The 21,365-nt window shown below is 38.0% G+C and overlaps 1 protein-coding gene and 2 pseudogenes across 1 annotated transcript in view; 1 reads left to right on the top strand and 2 right to left on the bottom strand.

Annotated features, from left to right (window-relative positions):
• HOOK3 (hook microtubule tethering protein 3) overlaps positions 1–21,365 on the top strand; it is a 126,028-nt gene that overhangs the window by 63,796 nt on the left and 40,867 nt on the right. Inside the window, exons 8-9 of the mRNA XM_069075795.1 lie at positions 11,190–11,273; positions 12,593–12,756. Of these exons, the coding sequence (XP_068931896.1) occupies positions 11,190–11,273; positions 12,593–12,756 (248 nt within the window). The remainder of the gene's footprint in view (positions 1–11,189; positions 11,274–12,592; positions 12,757–21,365) is intronic.
• On the bottom strand, positions 1,636–5,889 carry LOC138152074 (NADH dehydrogenase [ubiquinone] flavoprotein 2, mitochondrial pseudogene; annotated as a pseudogene).
• LOC138151820 (ubiquitin-conjugating enzyme E2 L3 pseudogene) lies at positions 17,123–18,375 on the bottom strand (annotated as a pseudogene).

Raw genomic sequence — 21,365 nt, 5'->3', positions numbered from 1 at the left:
ACCTTGGGCAAATTGCTTAAACACAATTGCCCTCCAAAAAAAAAAAGCAAAAAAAAAATTCAAATGCTATGCCATTTGGTAGATGTGTTTAATATTATTTGTTAATTGAGAATATGATATTAGTATTATATGATGTATATTATTTATAATAATATTGGTATTACTTTAATATCAATATTCGTTTTATGGTGCCTTTTAGCAAAATAAATTTTCTTTTATCTCTTCTAATTAGGTCAGTTTTTGCTTTTGCTTTGTCTGAAATAATTATTGTTACCCCTTGCCTTTTTTATTTTACCTGAAGTATAATAGATTTAATTATGTTTATCCTTCAGTTGTGTTTCTTATATGCAGCATAATGTTGGATTCTGTTTTCTAATGTATTTGGCTATTCTCTTCTATTTTATGAGTTAGTTCATATCATTGCTAACCATGTGTTTCCCTTCATCTTGTTCTTTTCTACTTTTCCTTCTCTTTTTTTCCTGCTCTCTTTGTTTTGCTTCTTTCTCCTTTAATCAGTTCCCCTTTTTATTCCTTCTTCCTTTTCCTCTCTTTCCTTTAATCCCTTTTCCTTCTGTTTGCCCATTGCACAAGATGTATTACTGTACCCAGCTGGGTGTGTATATGTATTCTTTCCTCCTTTAAAAAGTTAACATGAGGGGGCGGCCAGGTAGCACAGCAAGTAAGAGCACCGGCTCCAGTGTTGAGAAGACCTGGAGATCGAATCCCGGGCTCAGACACTCAGCACCACACCCAGAAATAACTGGCCGTGTAACCTTGAGCAAGTTACTTAACCCTGATTGCTTAAAATAAAAAAAAAAAAAATTAAAAAAAAGTTAACATGAGAGTGAGGTTCAAGTGTTGCCTGCTCCCCCTAATACCATCTCTTGTATAAATTCTTGTGAGATTATTTCCTTCACTCTTTCTTTTCCTTCCCCTTTCTCACAGTGTATTCCTATTCTCTACTCTTTACATTCTTCTTTTTTGAGTTTATCAAAATGTATCAGTCACTCAAAGTCCCTTTGTCCAATTAGACTCCCTCTATGACCTGTGATGATGATAGAGGTCTGTGTAGCTACATGCATCATCTACTTGTATAAGAATGTAAATACTTTTACCTTGTTTAGTCACTTATAATTTCTTACTCATGTTTACCTTTTTATTTTTTTCTTAACTCCTATTTATATTGAATTTTCTAATCAGTTTTATGTTTTCATCAGGAATTCGTGCAAGTTCCATTTTGTTTATAGTTAAGGCTTCATTTTTTTTCCTCCTAGTAATTCTGCTTTGCTGTGTAGGTTATTCTTGGTTCTAAGCCTAGATCTTTTGTCATTTGGAATACTGTATTCCAAACTCTCTACTCTTTTATAATGGTGGCTGCTAAATCTTGTGTTAGCCCAACTCTGGCTGCTTGGTATTTTAATTGTGCGGGCTTCTTGCTGAAATTTTTCTTTGACCTGTTGAGAGCTCTGAATTTTGGCAATAATTTTTCTTGAAGGGGTAAAACTTTTATTTTGAAGTTTCAGGAGGTGACTGGCATATTCTTTCATTTTCTACTTTGCCTAAAATCTAGACAGTTTCCTTTAATGATTTCTTTAAAAATCGTGTCTTAAGTTCTTTTTTTGTTTATGGCTTTTCAGTAGTCTAGTAATTCTTAAATTCTCTCTCCTTGGTCTGTTTTCCAGGTCAGTTGTTTTTCCTATGAAATAATTAACATTTTCTTCTATTTTTTCCATATTTTGGACTTTATTATTTCTTGATACATTAGCTTCCATTTGACCAGTTCTAATTTTCAGGGAGTTTTTTTTCTTCAATAAAAGTTTTGTACCTCTTTTTTTTTTTAAGATGGGGAGATATTAGTTGTAATTTCTTTAAAATGTATGGACAAATATTTTAACAGGTTTGTTTGGGGTTTTTAGACAAAATCATACAAATTACTTAGAGGCCTGATTGCACACCAGAACCAGGTCCTTTGGATGACTCAGTCAAAGATGTAAAACCACCAGCTGGCTTACAAGAGAAAGGACCACTCCCTCCTTGATCCAGGTTTTGGAACATTGCCAGCTTTCAGCTCATCAGTTATGTCTTCAGTGTCCTTAGGTATCAAATCTTTGTAGTAATTATCATTTATTTGAACCATCAGTGCATTTACACAGGCACCTGAACATTCCACTTCTATTAGTGTGAAAAGCTTGTTAGGTATAGTTTCTCCAACCTTAATACCAAGTTTTTTTTGAATGGCCTCCAGTATGCTGTCAGAATCTTGAAGCATACAGGGTGTAGTAGTGCAGGTTTGAATGTGATACTTTACAACTGGCTTTCGATTATACATTGTATAAAAAGTTGTTACTTTATATACTTTTATTGGAGGTACTTGTAAAATATCAGCAACCTTGTTCATGGCAGAGATGGGCAACCATCTGCCTTTGGACCAACTCCAATACTGGAAACACAGCTGCTGCTGCTTAATGTCCCTCTGGGTAATTCTTTACAATTGCTTCTATCCTCTTGTAGTTTTCTAGTGTGAAATCAAATAGAGTATCTGGGTTTTTTTCAGGAGTTTCTCTGTACACAAATAAGGCTTCTCCAGCTCTATTTTGCACAGCTGTTTTGTGTAAGCATCTCATCTGTCTCCCCCAGTGGGTGATGACCGATGGCCCCGCCCAGAGTGAGGAGGAGAGGAACATGGCAACTCAGATTCTTCAGCTTCCCCCAGCTGTTGTACCTCTTTTCCTAAGCTTTTAATTATCCTTTCACATTATTCTTACCTAACTTGTACTTCTTTTCCTATTTTTCCCCCATCTAATTTTTACATCATTTTTAATTCTCAAAAAAAAAACCAAACTTGGTTCAACATTTCTAGACATTCTTGTCCAAGATGCATTTTATTCATAGATGTTTTTGTTTGTATCTTGTACCCTGTTGCCATAATAGCTCGTTATGATGGCATTCTTTTTTTGTTTACTCATTCTTCCAGCCTCCGTCTTGACTTTGGACTTTATGTTAGTTTTGGGCTCTGTGTGCTTCTGAGGAGGATGTGTGGCCTGATCTGCTTTCACAGCTCAGGCTGGGGGACAAGCCTTTAAGTGCTCTCAGAGTGATATGATCTGATTTGAGGTCTGTACTCCGTTCTGCTGGCAAGTTCCTGACTCAGATTTGGGTCTTTCTGCTTGTCCTTGTTAGGGAATTTCAGAAGACTGCTTTTGTACTCAGCCAGTATTAGCCTTCAAGGTAGCTCTGCAAGTTCAGTGACTAAGCTACTTGTTCTCCTGTACTGACTGTTTAACCAAGCTGGGCTAAAGGATAGAACTGAGGGTCACTACTACTGGGCTCAGAGCCACACAGCTATAATTTGCTTCCAGAACTCATCCTTTCTCATTACACTGCTAGGACCCACACTTGTGACTACCCGTCTCTGCTCTGGATCTGTGAGCACAACTGGGTGGTGGACAGTAGAGCTGTTAAGTGGCACCCATTCCCTTACCATTGTTTGTTAAGGGTTCTCTTTCTGCCCCATTGCTTCTTGCCCTGGTGCCCTCCCTGTCTAGCCCTTTGTCAGTACCTGGGTGTTGAAAGTCTTGCTGTTGTTGCTGTGTGTACTCCTGGCCAGAACCAGTACCCAGTATCTCCAAACCTCTCTATCCTCCTTAAGTCACCTTGGGCTAGAAATTTCTGTTGGTTTTCCTTACGAGAATTTGATCAGGTGCATTTTCTAGATCTTTGGGTGTTGTACTGGGCAGAATAGGCTAAAATGCTTCCTCCCACTCTGCCTTCTCTTTTAGCAAAGGGTTCTGCAGTCCATTAATACCAATCTCTTTCAGGTGATTGGCCCAGAGGACTTTGATTAGAGAGTTTCATTACTATTTCAAGTTCACTCAAAAAATAAATCCATCTTTCTTGAGTGCTTTATTTTTAGAAATGTAATATGTTAACCATTTAGTTTTTGATACTGTGATTTGGTTCATTTTGTACTTGTTAGTGTTGTGCAGGGTATAGTTTGTGTGCATTTGTGTACATGTGCTTTTGTGTTAAATGTTTAATTTCTTCTCTTGGTTAGAAAGTCTATTTTAATTGGCAGCTAGTTGGCACAGTATATAGAGTGCTGGACTTGGAGTGATGAAGACCTCATTCTAAATCCAGCCTCAGACACTTAACTAGCTATGTGACCCAGGCAAATCCCTTAGTATCTCTGTGCTTGCTTTGTCTCATCTGTAAAATGGGGGTGATAATAGCACCTACTTCCCAGGGTTGTTGTGAGTATAAAATAAGATATTTGCAAACCTTAAAGCACTATGTTAATACTAGTTATTGTTTATTAATTAATTTGGACATTACATTGAATTGCAAATATGAAGTTCAGCCTTGTCTTTGAAAAATGTATTTATTTTAGGTTCTTGCCTAACCTTTTTCTCTTCACTTGTGAATTTTGCTTTTCACATTAGAACTTTACCTGGTCATAAGGAAAAGGGATCCAATAGTTCCTTAAGAAATGCAAGGAAGCATCCCTAAGGTACCATCTAAAAGTGAGCTGGTGATTTTAGAATTTTGAGTTAAGATGTACTTGGCTGTTAGATATGAAGTAAAGGCTCGGGTAGAAACCATTTTTAGTTGATTAACTTTAGGGGAAAAAAAGCATTTAAAAATAATTTTTTCATTTACCCATGAAAATCATAAAAATATAAAATTTACGCCTAACAAATGACCTTCAATACACTATATCATATCAAGGTAAACATTATTTGTTTCTCTCAATGAGTTAATCTTTCCTTAATGCTAGGTAGAACCTGCCCTATGTTTCTCCTTTCTCCCTTGCCCTAATCTCCAATTAATTGGCTTCTCTGGGTACTCTCCCAAATCAAAATGCAACTATAATATTCCCTTATGAGGCAGAAACTCAGTCACATCTAATTTGGGCTATGTTTCTCCAAATAGCCTTTTATGGGGGCTGAATTTTGTATTATTATACTATTTATCTTCCTTTCAAAGACCTATCCCCCCCCCAAGCATTCAGCATCCTGTCTCAGTTTAATGTTAATTATGGAAACGGGCGGCTAGGTAGCATAGTCAATAGAGCACTGGCCCTGGAGTCAGGGGGACCCGAGTTCAAATCCAGCTTCTGACACCACTTACTGGCTGTGCGACCTTGTGCAAGTCCCTTAATTCCAATTGCCCTGCCTTCCCCCTTCCACAAAAAAAAGAATTGTGGAAACAAACAATTCTTATTCTCATATTGTGTTAGAAATTTGCCAGCATGACCACAAAAGAAAAAAAATTAAAGCACTGGCCCATATAGCTGATGAAAGATATAGGAAGAAGAAACTTAGGGGCTTTGTCTTTGTTCTTATTTCTCAGAGCACAACTGCTTCCTGTCTTTTTCTTTCTTGTTATAGTTTTCAGTCTTATCTGATTATTTGTGACCCCATTTGGGGCTTTCTTGGCAAATATTCTGAAGTGATTTGCCATTTCCATTTCCAACTCATTTGACAGATGAAAAAACTGAGGCAAACAGGGTTATGTGACTTTTCCAGGGTCACATGGCTAATAAATTTCTAAGGATGGATTTTTGAACTCAGGAAGAGGAGTCTTCCTGACTTCAGATCTAGCACTCTATCCACTGTGCCACAAGTGTATATATCTTTATCTAGGTGAAAATAAATTCTTTCTTTCCCCATTTCCTCAAAGACATTGCTTTTGGGTTGCTTTTGATAAATCACAAACACTTCTACTGATCCCAAGCTTCCCATGAAAGCAAAGACCCATCTTCTAATATTGACATTTTATTGGTATCACTATAGGGAAGCAAGACATAAAATGCAGCAGGCTCCAAAGAATGAAAACTCACAGAAAGCAGTGGGGAGGCCCATGGGGATTTGAAGGGGGTGACAATATATAACAAATGAGAATCTCTCAAGAGAAAAGGATTAAAGAATAGTATTAAAGAATTTTATGAAAGGCACTTAACGTGGAAAAAATGAAAGATGTTAAGTATCTAGCCAAGTTGTTCCACTGGTTTCCTCAAAATGTCAGAAAAGTCAAGAAGTGCCTCTAGCACCTAGGATGAACTCCTTTGGTGACCTGATGGGAGAGAGATGGAATGGATGAGCAGGCATAGGTGGGCTGTGACTTGCAGAGTTGGAGTGAACTCCCAGATGGGTTTGATAACAGACCCATTTGAGGGAGAATCTTTTTTAAAACTTTACTGACTGAAGGGACCTTAAGAATCCTCATTGTAGTCCTCTCCTTTTATAAATGAGGAAACGGGCCTTTCAAGGTGAGGTGATATCTGCTGTATGCAGACCACTATACTAGGTACTGGGGGAAATGGAAGGTTTAGAGAAGATAGAATCTGTCTTTGTAAAATTTACAGTCTAGTAAGGAAATACAACACAGCTATCTGTGTTATACAGGATATTGTATGATAAGTATATTAAAGAGGCATAGAAGGAAGCTCTGTATTGTGAAGTCTGAGGGTGAAGACAGTTAAGTGAAAAATATAATAATTTATTCCTAACTTAGTGTAGCAGCAAGCACCCCAAGCGTCCTCAGGGTTTGCTGCCACCACAGGTTCTTGGATCTGCTTTGATAAAGGAAAGCAACTCAAAATGCGTTAACAAGCTTACTTTAATCAGACATATATCATTTACCTTGTTCAGGGGAAAAGGTCGGCACCCCGAACTTCAAAGTACACAGACAGAATTATCAAGACAGAAACAGATCTAGTAGACAGATTTCAAACTGTCCAACCATTACATCCATACCCAGTCAACATCTGGGTTTTTTCAAAGGGGGGGGGCGGGGGCTCAGGATAACAGCTTCCCAGAATCGATGTCAAATCACAGAACACTTCTCAAAGTGAGCCCCAAAACAAAGCTACACATCAGGGCTTATATAGCCTTCTCCTGGCTCAGAGAATGTAACAACCTTTGGACCCACTGGCCAATCAAAAAGTATCTACTGAAAAACAAGCCTCCCACCCCAGGCCCCAGGTGCACTTTAGCCTAGGGGCAGGGAAGATCTTTAAAATTTACATTCCCATTACACTTGGGTAAAGTTCCAGAGAATAGTTAAGTTAGTTGGAAAGCATTATCAAGTATTTACCATGTACCAAGCACTCTGCAAAGCCCTGGATATAAAAAGAAAGGCAAAAATAGCCCCTGTTCTTAAAAAGTTCACTTTCTGATTAGGGAAAGAAAACATCCAGAGGTAACATAGAAGATACATAGTCAGTAGTCAGTGTTTTATTTAAGTGTCTTCTATGTGCCAGATACTGAGCTAAGTGCTGGGGACACAGGTACAAATAAAAAAGAATGGCAGTCCCTGCCCTCAAGGAATTTACAATCTAATGGAGGAAGACATTACACAAAAGGAAGTTGAAAAGTATAGGGGAAGTACCTGGTGTAGTGGCATGACAGAAAACCAAAAGCAATTCAGCTAGTGGGAAATACACAGAGTAAATCAGTCAACAAGCATTCATAAAGTATCTCCTATGTTGCTGGCACCGTACTAATCATTTTGGGGGGCAAAAGTAAAACATCAGGCAATCCCTATTCAAGAAAATAAATATAGTGTGGCTAAATAAAAGACAATCTGAGGTGGGCACTAACAGTGAACGGGATTAGAAATGACTTCACATTGAAGGTGATGTTTAAGCTGCGTTTTGAGGGGTGAAAGGAATTCTGTGATACCTGAAGTAAGGAGCAAGTAAGTTCCAGGTTATAGGGAACAGAGAAGACCATTTAGGCTAGAATTCACTTGGGAGAAGGGCAAAAGCAGCTCAAAGGGGAAGGCCCTCCCAGCTAGAGAAGAAGTGGTACCACAAAGACCTTCTGCAGAAGGAGAAATTTAAGCTGAGTTTTAAGAAAAGCCAGGAAAATTAAATGGCAGAAGGGAAAGTATTTTGGCATGAGAGATTTTATGTGCCACAGGGACTTCATATTTCATCTTTTAGGTTATAGGGAGCCCCTGGAGTTTATTAAATAGAGTGACATGGTCAGGCTTACACTTTAGGAAAATAATAGCTAAGTGAACCATGAATTAAGGTGAACAGAGACTTGAGACAAGGAAACCAGTTAGAAGACTAATGAAATAATCCAGGGGAGAGGTAATTAGGTACTGAAATAAGGTGGTGACTGTGTGAGTAGAGAGAAGGGAAGCCCACCTGAGAGATGTTGTCAAGAAAGAAATTTCAGGATTTGACAAATTGGGAAATTCTTTCATTAATAAAATAGGATTAAACACTTTGCAGAGGTCAATGATCTGTTCCATTGAAGAAAAATTGATCCTGGGGCAGCTAGATGGTGAAGTGGGTAGAGTACCAGCCCTGGAGTAAGGAGGACCTGAGTTCAAATTCAGCCTCAACACTTACTAGCTGTGAGACCCTGGACAAGTCACTTAATCCCATTTGCCTGAGAGAGAGAGAGAGAGAAATGAAGCACAGAGAGGTTGGTTCTACTTTTGAGCTCTAGAAAATAATAGACATTTCAAAAACAATTCTAGCAATATTTAGCCAAGTTCTTAGCCTCAAAGGATAATGATAGTAGCAGCATTTTTAAAGCACTTTATATTATCTTATTTGATCCTCACCACAGCCTTGTGAGGCAAGTATTATCATTATCACCACTTTATAGATTAAAAAACTACAGAACAAGGTAAATGACTTGCCCAGCTTCAGAGCTAGTTAGTGACTAAGACAGAATTTAAACTCAGGTCTTACTGACTTGTTTTCAAAGGGCAGCATTAGTAATTTCAAGAAACTTGAATGTTCTAGTCTTAATGCTTCCATTAATTTGTTTATGGTAGGTACCTAACTTCATAAATTTAGACCTTTTTCCTCATTTGTAAAATGAAGGGGTTGGAATTGTTGGCCTCCAAGGATGCATCTAGTTCTGATATCCTTGATTCTAAAGTAATTCACTCTTTGGATTGAGGGGGCAGGGGAGAGGGGCAGACAGGGAAAGGAGTTTTGTTTTTGCATATATAGGCTCATGTAATACTGTTTTCACCTGAATATGCAGTTAATGAGCATTAAGATAAGTGATACTCATTGGAAATATTTTTCTCTTTCATATTTTGGTTCCTTGGAGCTTAGATTGCAGGAAGAAATATAGACATAATGATCATAGGACCCAGATTTTCCCAGTTGTAAGAATTATTTCAATTCAGTAAACATATAATAAGCACCTCTCTTTTTCAAAGTACTAGGGCACAACAATATGAAGAAAACAAGTGGTCCCAAGATTTTGTACAGTATCTTATCCCCTATATCCTGATTTAAGGCTTAAAAATTAGATTAAGAATCAAGTGATTTTTCATAACTTGCTAATCACTTGCTTTGGTTCCTAGGAACAAAGTTTCTTATGCATGAAGAGTGAGTTGCTACTTTTAGCTACTTAGAGTTTTCCTGAGTATTTCATAATACACATTTATATAGTGCTTCATGGGAACAAAATAAGTATCTTCTCATTTAATATTACAGCCCTTTGAGAAGGATATTGGAAGTACTAACCCCCTCCATTTTACACATGAGACAATAAGCTTAGAGAAGACTAACTTGTTTAGAGTCAGACAGCTAGTAAGGGACACAACCAGGATTTCACAGAAGGATTTCCTTCTGAGTTGAAATCCTGTGTTTTCACTTATTTTAGCTGAAAGCAGTCTTCGTGTGGTCAGATTATGCTTAGGAAGGAAATTTTGCTGTTTGGCTTACAAGCAACTGTTTCTGAGAAATTGTGAGAATTGACTGGTAGTTACCAATCAAATTTATTTGAGGTGGTTTGTAAATAATTTTGCTTATACGTATCTCTGGGCATTAGGCCAAAATTTATTTTTCTAGTAGTTTTTTCCAGTTTTCCTTTTTAAAAAATCAGCATAGCAAAGACTCACAGGTTTGTTCCTGTGGGAACTCCATGGCAGCCTTTTTCCTGCACTAGAATCTTAACGATTTGCCTGAAAATTCATAGAGGATAAGTGATTTGCTATTTTTATTTAACAAGATAAGTGTCAGATCCTGGATTGTATTCACTACTTCCATATACCTCTTTATCCAGTATACCATATTGCTTCTCGGTATCTTTGTAGAATGAGTATAAAAATACCCAATGTTAACAAAGTTTACCATGCATTAGATTTTTAAGCAAAACATGGACCAGTTATTGAAAAGGGAGGAAAAACCCATGCCTTTAGTGTTTGTCTAGTTATGTTATAGAAGTCCCATTCTCACTTATATCTATACAAAGAAATAGTGGACATTCACATACTTGAGTGTTTTATTGCCTTATCGGTAAAGGAAGGTGATTCTTTTGCTAATCACAATCTTACCAGATGTTCCAAGTGGGAGCTAGGGTCTGAAATCTTTAATAAAGTCTAAACTTAATTCTTTGTTTTACGTCATTTGAAAACACTTAGCACCTTTGGATGGGCAAGAAAAGTCAGAGGACAAAAGTAGTTGACTTAGAAAGCGGTGGAAATAGCTAAGCTTTACTTTTCTCTCTTCTTCTTACCTTCTTCCTACCCCTAGGTTTTCCTGTCTCTATTAGCATTTTCTTCATCATACTCTCAGTGTTTCTTCAAGGAAAATATCCACATTGTAGACATGATTTTATCTTGTGAACTTGAGCTATTGTTGATATTTGTAATACCAAGCAAAGGCAACTTCCCAAGGTTCAAAATACCAGCATAGGTGCTCTGCATTTTATTCAGTGACAAATTAAGTACAGAGGGAATCAACATAATTGAAACTACAGCATTTACCAAGTGTGATGTGAATATTGCATTGCTGATAACAATATTCCTACATTTTAGACAGTTTCTCATGTTTTGTTTGAAAGTTGAGTATGTGGCCATGCTTCCACAGATACTTGGGTGGGTAGAATAAAATACTGTTAGTATAATTTTATTTTTGTAGTTTTGACTTAGCTACAGTTTAAGTAAATGTGAAGCATAATTCATAAAATGCCCTGTTATGTTTTTATTGTCAGAAAAATGATTTTGATACAAAAAATATTAATTAGAAAGTTGAACTAAGATTAAGAGAGGGAAAATGAGACTTAATGCTAAATAAAATAAACTTATAAACTCTTTTGATTATTGGAAAAATTAACATTTCTGGTAGAGGACTGTTTTGAATCCCACAGCTTACTCCATTTGATTCTGTATAATAATTGGATTTTTTTTTAATGTTTGTGTTTAACTAGTTGAAGAAAACTACAGAGGAACTGAATGAAGCTTTAGCAGCAAAAGAAGAGATTGCACAGAGGTGCCATGAATTAGACATGCAGGTAAGGAATCTACTGGCTGCACCATCAACTTTTGTGAGAATATTGTGGCAACACTTTAAATAAATCCTAATGAACATTGGGTAGAAGTTGTCAAAAGTTTACTTTAGGTTCAGTGTTATGAAAAACTTCTTAACAAGTAGAACTATCCAGAAATAGACTGTGCTGTCTCAGGGGGTCATGAATTCTCCTTCTCTAGTGTTCACACTGGAGGTCTTTAAGCAAAGCCTCAGGAACCACTTGTGTATGTCGTAGAAGAGTGTCTTCTTCAGCATTAGGTTTGACTACATGACTTCTGAAGTCTCTTCCAACTTTGAGATTTTATGATTGGCAGTCTTAGTCCTGTGTAATGTGCTTTTTTCCTTTCTTTCCCTGGGGTAAAGCATTTCTGCTTCATTGGAATGAAATCCTCCTCACCTTCTTCTCTGCTTATTCAGTTATACAATAAAACGCTATATGTTTAAGTATGCAGACTTGCTCATGATTATATTTCATATGTTCATATGGATAGATTATAGGCTCTTTCCCCGTGCCCTCTCACTGTATGTGACTCATGTCCAAATCTTCCACAGGATATTCACCCAGTGTGCATACTCCTGACAACTTTTTACATAGCTGTAAAGAGTGTGTCTGTTTGAGTCTCTGTGTATGTGTAGCATCCCTAATTCTGCTTTCTCAGTGAAATTTAAAATAATAATAATAGCTACCATTTATGTAGTGCTTTAAATATATTATCTCATTTCACTCTTACAGTAACCCCAAGATGTATGTGTTGTTATTCCCATTTTGCAGTTGAGGAAGCTGAAACCTAGGAAGGCTAAATGACTTGCCTTTGTTCGCTTAGCTAATAAATTTTCTGAGACATGACTTGAACTCGGGTCTTCCTGATTCCAGGTCTAGCATTCTACCCACCAAGTACCACTACATTTACTGTGAACTACTCCATTAACACTGATCTTCAAAATTCAGCATTACTCATAATGAATGCTACTGCAGTGTTGTTGAAATAGCTTTATAGGTGATCTTCAAATAGCCATATAGTATAATGGAAGATGCCTTAAACTTAGTAAAGACCCAAGTTTAGATCCAGTCTGGACCTCATTAACAATAACTGTGTGACCATGGACAAATTATTCAACCTCTCAATTTCAGTTTCCTTACAGAGGCAGCTATCATATCCCTTCTTAAATGTAATCTCCTGGGCCAATATCCCTGGTTCTTTCAGTCTGGCTTCCTATGACATACTCTTCAGTTCTCTCACCATATCATCATAATGATTCTGCATTTGAAACTTATATTTATCTTCCTTTTCACATTAATAGGTTGCAGCATTGCAGGAAGAAAAAAGTAGTTTACTTGCAGAAAATCAGATATTAATGGAAAGATTAAACCAGTCTGATTCAATAGAAGATCCCAACAGTCCAGCAGGCCGAAGACATCTGCAGCTACAGACTCAATTAGAACAGCTCCAAGAGGAAACATTCAGGTAAAAAAAACAGGAGGGGAGGGCAGGGGTATTTATTTGACCAGACTAAAAATTTTTATCTCTGTAGGGAGCTCTTGATAAGTAGTATATGAATAGTACAGGTGGTATTATAGGAATGCAGAGGAGAAAGAGAGCACATATAAGAAAGGGTATTGGACACAATTAGGGTCACTTCAGTTCAAATAAAATCTCCCTAGTTTCCATTTCCTTCATTTGGTGTGAAATATCTCTCCTTATGAGTTATTGTGTTGTAATTCAAATGTCAACACTAATGAAGGGGAAGGGAAACTGTTATACAAGATTTCTTACCTGTCCAGAGGAGATTTATTTAAAACTATTATTCACAGTTATCTGGCGATGGGAGTAGAATGCTATAGGCCGCCATGCAAATATGCATGTGGATTGGGGTGCTAGTATAGCAGTTCCACAGATTGGGTTGATATGACTGTTCAAAAGATGACTTCCCAGCTTTCCCATTTTGTATAGGAGAAGTCTCATCTCAGATGGCTTTTAGAGATGCTCCTTTCTTTTGGGGCATTCTAGAATGTTAATTGGTAGGAAAAAGGGTTTAATCTGCAGCCTCCTCTTCTAGGTCTTCACTTGGGAATCTTTGAGTGCATTGATTTGTTAAGGATGAATAGGGTATGAGAGGGGCATATTCTTTGAATCACTCAAGTTTAACTAATCACAGAAACATTGGCAGGTCCTGTCTGTGAAGCAAGGTACCCTGGGGTTGTTTGGGTCCATAAGAATACATTATCTGTAAGGTTGTTGTTGAAAAAAGAAAAGAGACCTTGTCTCTTGGTTTTAGAGGTGAAAGCAAAAAGCAAGGGAGGAGGGGGGCCTGTATATCTCATTTCCCAGTTACATGTAAAATATTAATAATAATATGTATATATATTTTTAAACATTTGATTTTAAAACTTTGGATTCCAATTTTTTTCCCTTCCTCCCTTGTCACCTACCTTCACTGGAAAGATAAGCAATTCAATAGAGGTTGTACATGAGTAGCTATGCAAAACATTTCCATAGTGGATATATTGTGGAACACTGGCTATATTTCCCTCCATCCTATCCCACTCCCCACTTGTTCTATTCTCTACTTTGATCCTTTTCCTTTTCAAAAGTGGGTGCTTCCAACTTCCCTCCCCCCAGCCTGCCTTCCCTTCCGTTATGCCCCCTCTCTTCCTCTTCCCCTCTACTCTACTGTAGGGTGAGATACCCTATTTAGTGTGTATGTCTTTCCTTCCCTAAGCCAAATTCAATGAGAATAAAGTTGACTCATTCCCTTTTCCTCCACTGTAACAATTTTCCCTTGCCTCTTCTATATGAGATAATTTACCCTATTCTGTCTCTCCCCATCTCCTCTCATTATATTCCTCTCTCACCTCTTATTTTCACCTTTTAAGTATCATCCTTCCTATTCAGTTGGTCCTGTGCCCTCTATGTATACCTGTAGACATATACACACATATCCTCCTATATAGACATATGTATGTATGTATACATACATATATATATATATATACACACACATACATACACACATATATACATTTCTATTCCCTTCAGCTATTCTCATACTGAGAAAAGTTTCAATTATCATTTTTCCATGTAGGAATATAAGTACTTCAGCTTTGACAAGTTCCTTATGATTTTTTTTCCCTGTTTACCTTCTCAAGCTTCTCTTGCTTCTTGTATCTGAATGTCAAATTTTCTAGTCAACTCTGGTTTTTTTCATCAAGAATGCTTGAAAGTCCTCTATTCCACTGAATATTTTCCCCTAGAACATGATACTCAGTTTTGCTGGGTAGGTGATTCTTGGTTTTAATCCCAGCTCTTTTGACCTCCAGAATATCTTATTCCAAGCCCTTCGATACCTCAATGTGGAAGCTGCCAGGTCCTGAGTTATCCTGATTGTGTTTCTACAATATTGAAATTGTTTTTTCCTGGCTGCTTGTAATATTTTATCCTTGATCTGGGAACTCCGGAACCTGGCTATAATATTCCTAGGAGTTTTCTTTTTGGAATCTTTTTCAGGAGATCGGTGGACTTTTTCAACTTCTATTTTGCCCTATGGTTCTAAAACATCAGAGCAATTTTCCTTGAGAATTTCTTGAAGGATAATTTCTAGGCTCTTTTTTTGATCATAGCTTTCAGATAGTCCAATAATTTTTAAATTATCTCTCCTGGATCTATTTTCTTTTCTTTTTGCTTTTTGGAGGGCAATTGGAATTAAGCCAGCAGAATGGTCTAGAATTATTCTCTCAAGTGAGGAATTATTGCAGGCTTATAAAAGTTTTCCATGTATTTTTAATATAAAATGCTAATTCATTTTCCAAAAAATGAAAAACTTCCAAAACATATATTTCAATAGAGAGATATACAGTATTTATTAATATAGCTATCTATAAATGAATGTGTTCAGTAGTAAGCAGTATTCATTTATATTTATTTCTCAGAGGAAGGAAGCATTTGCAGCCACATAATTCTAGAAAGCAAAACCATATTGTTATGCAATAATTAGAAAGATATAGAACTGTAAAGACCAAATGTTAACAAGAGCATTGAAGTACCCTGACGTAAGGACATAGGCATGTAAAATCTGTCATAGATGTTATGCTTTCAGGTTGTCATTGTTCACAATGACAGCATCCGTCATAGTCCCATTAAAGAATGGGCTCTCTCCTTTCTCTCTTATCCTTTTGGGCACTGTGTTGCATTTCATTTTGATTCCTAAAATAATTTCTTGTTCTTAACAAACAGTACAGCAATAAGCTCTTTTTCAGCCTTTCTTCTTCCTGATTCTCTACTATACTATATACCCCAACCAAATTGAATTCAGTTCAGTTCCTCAAAATTTATTAAGCATGTACTTTATGTAAGACACTTTGTTGAACACTGAAGATTCAAAAATGGCATTTCCTGGCCTGATTTTGCAATCTACAAAATTTGCAGTTTTTTAGTAGAAATTGAAAGATAGGGTAAAATGGTATGTACACAAAAAAGTATGATTGAGAGGAAGCATTGGAAAGAGCCCTGGATTTTTAATGAGAGCACTCGTGTTCAAACATCAGTTCTGCTACTTACTGTGTGGCTTTAGGGAAGACATTTAACCTCTCTGGGCCTCAGTTTCCTCATGTTTGAAATGATAGGCTTGGACTGATTACTTAAGGTCTCTTCTAAATCTGTTCAATTCAAGTAACATTTATTAAGCACACTATGTGCCAGGCACTGTTTTAAGCACTGGAGATACAAATAATAAGAAAAAGACAATTCCTACTTTCAAGAATACTTAAAATCTAATGGGAGAAGACACACAGAAGGAAACTGGAAAGACAAGAGATGGGGGAAAGGAGTGGAGTGTTTAGATACCAGGGAATATGATATTCTTGAGAGTTCAAACCAAGCAGAGCTGCTGATAGAAATTGGAGAGTAAGTTGGAAAAGGCCAGTTTCCAGCCATCTTTAAAGGAGAGCTTTGGGAATTCAGTGCTCCACCCTCCAGCCCTCCAGTCAGAGGAGAGCAGGCTGAGAGAATTGGGAAGGTGTTGAATATCCAAAGCTGAGTCACTCAGCTAAATCTGTGAACTTCTAAATGTGATAGGAGAAAGGAGTATCATGGTGAAATAACATCTTGCTCATGAGCAAGGCAGTAGAACTTTATTAAATGAAGACTGAAAACACAAATATTTGTTTCTTTTAAGAAAGACACACACAGCCTCTTTTTTTGGTGGGGGGAGTGTTGCCCATTTAATCGACATCATTTTCATAACATCAGCCAGATTTAACACAGCCAGGTTCCTTCCTCATCACAAATCCTTGGGTTTGGCCTCATTTGGGTTTCTTAAATGTTACAAACTCACAACCCATATCTCACAAAGCACAGAGCCACAGGGAGGGATGGCTATAGGACTACTGGATTTTAGGCCATTTCCTTTCAGGGCTTGTGGGGAGAAATGGGAAACAAGGAGGGGGGAACAGGAAGGAAAGAGGTTGGATGGGGGTTCCAAGGCATTGTTCTGGGGATAGGGAGTGTGATTAAAATGAACTCAATAAAATAAGACCTACCAAAGGGGAAGAGAGGGACCCTAACTTCTGTTTTAAACCTGAAGAGAAACTGAAGATTTGGGCAAGAAAAGAACACACCATCCTTTAAGGTAGATTGAAGTAGTGATTTTTAAAACAAAGAAATCAGAACTAGGACATCTTAAATTTTTAATCCTTTCTTTACAAATTTACCTAGACCACTTTTGATTAAGAAAACTGTAGAAAGTTAGTAACTGCCACAAGTTAACACCAGGAGGTGGCCCCTGGCAATTTCCCAAAGAGTCCTGGTTCTGGGGTGTTGGAAATGTGCTGCTCTAGGGCTCCTTTCGCCCTGCTCGGAATCAGTCACCGAAGATTTAGTCCATGGGCCGCTTTTCCCCATATTTCTTTGTAAACTCCTCAGCGTTCTTACAGAAATTTTTACGGTGCTTAGAGTACTCCTCCACTAGGTCATACCAAAGGTGATGCTCAGGCTGGGGGTCGTTCACCAGTTTTGGTTGCTGGTTTCTAGTTCTCAGCACTAATTACTGGCAGACAGACCTGCCCTTTCTCATCAATGTTAGGGTGGTGAATCTTTGTTTTAAAAGTGATCTTAGGTGGTTTGAGTGGATACTCTGCTGGGAAGTTGATTTAGATTCTGAAGGCTCCCTTGTCATACAGAGGGTTGTCAGGAACGATGAGTCCTTGCCAAGTCAATAAATTAGCTTCATCAACCTGAATGTTACAGAAGTTTTTCATCCCACACTTGGGGATTTCTTCCAGCTCCTTCATCGGCCTCCTACTGGCCACCATCTTGGGTCTAATGCTGCACACACAGCCTCTTAAAAGAGTTTAATATACCTTCTCTCTCCCCCCAGGAATAGAAGCAACTAGTTTTCATTAATTTTAACCATGGCTTTTTGTTTTTTGTTTTTTGCCTTTTTGGAGGGAGGAAGGCAGGGCAGTTGGGGTTAAGCAACTTGCCCAAGATCACATGGCTAATAAGTGTTAAGTGTCTGAGACTGGATTTGAACTCAAATCCTCCTAACTCCAAGGCTGGTGCTGTATTCACTGCGCCACCTGGCTGCCCCATAATTTTAACCTTGTCAAATGAGCTCATCTACATTTTCAGAAATAAGACTTGTTTTATCAACCTTGGCATCAAGGACAGGAGTGACAAGGGCATAAAGGAATTGAGACAGAGGAAAATGTGATTTCCTGTTTTAAGTCTCTGTTTCCAAGGTGGTCGTATTGATGTTAAAACCCTCTTTTTCTGGACAGGAATGATACAAACCAAGTTTCATTTCTGACTTTATGATAATCTATAGATGAGTTGATAAAGGACTCATCCTCCTTTGTACATGGTTTATCCTTTCCTACCTTTATTCATACTCTTCCCTATACCTAGAATTTTCTACCTCTTCCCTCCAAGTTACCACCTCACCCACCCACTGGCATATTTCTATACCAGTCGTTTCTGGATATCTTGTCAAACCCAATTCATATACTCCCTCCTTCACAAAGTTTTCCCAGAGAGACTTAGATTGTAGTGGCCTTTTCTAATTCACTTTCTTGGGTTGTATTTTTCAGCTCTCGTGCATTTTTGCACCTAGCAATGGTACTTTGTTAGTTTTAGTTTCAAAATTAATTGTATCTCCACACTCAATTCTATGCTCTTTGAACTCAGAAACTAATTTTTATGTGTTCCTCCCTGCTCCCCATTTCAGCACCTTGTTGCACAATCAAATGCTTAATATTTATTGAGTTGAACTGAGGGAAGAATATTGAAAAGACCTCATACCTCATCTGAAGTATGGGCCAGATTTGCTCATTACTTTTCTCTATAGCTTTTATAGATATTATGCTCATCACAGATATATCTATACACTATCTTTATCCTTTGTAGATTTTACTTATCTATACCTTCTATCTATACCAAGACTTCTTGGCTGTTTGTGTTGTAGCCAGATTGAGATGTCTGAATCTATATGCCATAGTGTTGTTAGTTCCAGTCATGGAAAGGGCATGTGAGATAGTCTACAAGTCCTGCATGAAGGACACAAGAAGATTACCTTCCTTAGTCCTAGCTCTAGGAAGGCTCTAACTCTAAACTTGTGATCTTTATCATATGTATTGTAACTATGATGAAGAACCCATCTACTAAACCTAGGCTCAAATCCCAGCTCTGACATTTATTAACTGCATGTTCATGGGTAGGTCACTTCTCTACCCCCCACCCTCACCCCAGTTCCCCATTTGTAAGATAGAAATAATACTATATGGGCCTGCAAGGTTTTGGTGAAAAAAGTTGTACAATATAAATAATAATTGACAGTACTTCAGAATTTGTATAGGAATTTACATATATCATCTCATTTAAGACTTGTAACAACCCTGTTAAATGAGTTAATTATTATGCCAATTTAACAGATGAGGAAACTGAGGTGACCTAGCTAGTAAGTTTAGCCAGATGCAGAATTTGAACTCAGTTCTTTCTGTGTCCTATCTTCTATGGAGTTTTTATTTCTATCAGTGATAAAAGTGTCAACTGTCCTATTAAGAGGCATTGTGCATATTGGGCAGAAAACTGGCTCCCAAACCAGGAATCATCTGGGTTTAAGACCTGTCTCTGATGCATAACTAGCTGTGTGGCCTTGGGCAAGTCACTTAACCTCTTAGTGCCTAGACAACTATCTAAGACTAAAAGTAGCTTTTCAGGGAGTTTCCTATCTCTGTCTCATGATATGTAATAGAATTAACAGTAAATTCTAGTATTTCAACCTTATTGCTTCTATGGTATCTAAATTAAATGTAAAATAATTTTTAAATTAAAAATAAATTAAGATATACAGTCAATGAGGCATAGAAATCCATCTTACCCTACAAGAAAGTAAGGGGGAAAGGGAGTTTGGGGGAGTGGGGATAATCAGTATGCTTGCCATCTTGGAGAGGAGGGTAGGGGAGAGATGGGAAGAAAATTTGGAACTCAAAATCTTATGGAAATGAATGTTGAAAACTAAAAATAAATAAATACAAAAATAAGTTAAGATTTTTCTGTCTTGGATTTTCATTGTAAAACAAATAAAGATTTTATGCAGCCAGACACATGGTAAATGGTAAGCGCCGGTGATACAAATACAAGCAAAAAGAAAAAAGTTCCTGCCTTCAAGGAGCTTACATTCTAAAGGGGGAAGACTACATGTAAAAGGTCACTGAAAAACTGGAGGAGTGTTTCCTCTTTCCCATTGTTCATTCCATCTGATACAGTCCTTCTTTATAACCTGACTAATGTCTAATGTGAAAGTATTTGCAGATCCTATACTTGATTGTATGCCACCATGGGGGGGCGAGGGGAGGGAGGGAGGGAAAATTTGAAACTCAAGGAATTGCGGAACTGAATCTTGTAAACTAAAAGTAAACAAACAAATTAATAAAGACCAAAAAACTTTTTAAAAAGAAAAGAAAAACTGGAGAAGACTTAAGTATGGTCTAGGATGGTCACAGAGAATTGGGAACACCCTGAAGGGAAATGAAGCATGACAAGTTGGGGCCCATCTACAAATGAAGGTTCTGGGAAAGGACTTACCAGTGGGAGAAGGTGTAATAGTAATGGAATTTAAAGATCCCCTGTGTTGGCTTGGTTTTTGGATTGATTGTATTAAAACCCAGAGCTTGTGAATCCCACTTGTGGGATGGACTTGTTGACATGAAAAGAAAGGGCTGAACTGGAAGAAACTGGTAAAGTGAATTTAGAGAGACACAAGCAGAGAGAGAGGCAGAAGAAGTTTTTTTGGAAGCAGCATCCTGGAGGCAGAGAGAGACTGGGAGAATTTCTGAGGGCCAGTTTGAACTGCCCAGGACTTTTGAGAGCTGCCACCCAGAGCTGCCAAGTACTGAGGAGACATGGCTGTTTTGCTGGTACTTTGTCTGTCTGTTTTGATGTTGTTTTGCCAGATTTGTCCACTGGTGAAGGACAATCCTGTTGTTGCAGAGGTCCTGGAACCTGGCTGTGTGTTCAGGGGTCCTGAGACTGTCCTGCAGACAGAGAGTGAATTCTGTCCACTGGTAAAGGACAGTGCTGTTGTTGCAGAGGTTCTGGAACCTTGCTGTTCGTTCAGGGGTCCTGAGACTGTTCTGCAGACAGAGAGTGAATTGTGCCCACTGGTGAAGGCCAGTGCTGTTGTTGCAGAGGGCCTGGAACCTTGCTGTTGGTTCAGAAGCCCTGAAGAAGGATTTTCTTGTTGTATGTTTACAGAAATCCTGGGAGAGGGTTTTGCTAATGTTTTCTGGGGTCATAGGACTGTTCTGCAGACAGAGAATGAATTAATGAGGACACTGGCAATGTATCTTGTGGCCTTGCTAAGCTTTGTCTCCCCAGGAACAAAGGTTGCTGAGAACTTGCCTCTGGTCAAGATGAAGAAAAGACCTCTCTTTGGGTATTAAATGCTGTGCTTGGGGGCGGGTAGGTGGCGCAGTGAATAGAGCACTAGCCCTGGAGTCAGGAGGACCTGGGTTTGGATCTAGCCTGAGATGGCACACACACACACACACACACACACACACACACACACACACACACAC

The sequence above is a fragment of the Petaurus breviceps genome, unplaced genomic scaffold, assembly GCF_028583685.1.
Source record: "Petaurus breviceps papuanus isolate PSGF00001 unplaced genomic scaffold, PetGlider_PUasm1.0 90919, whole genome shotgun sequence".
Classification (NCBI taxonomy): domain Eukaryota; kingdom Metazoa; phylum Chordata; class Mammalia; order Diprotodontia; family Petauridae; genus Petaurus; species Petaurus breviceps.
This window is presented reverse-complemented; position numbering and strand designations above follow the sequence as displayed.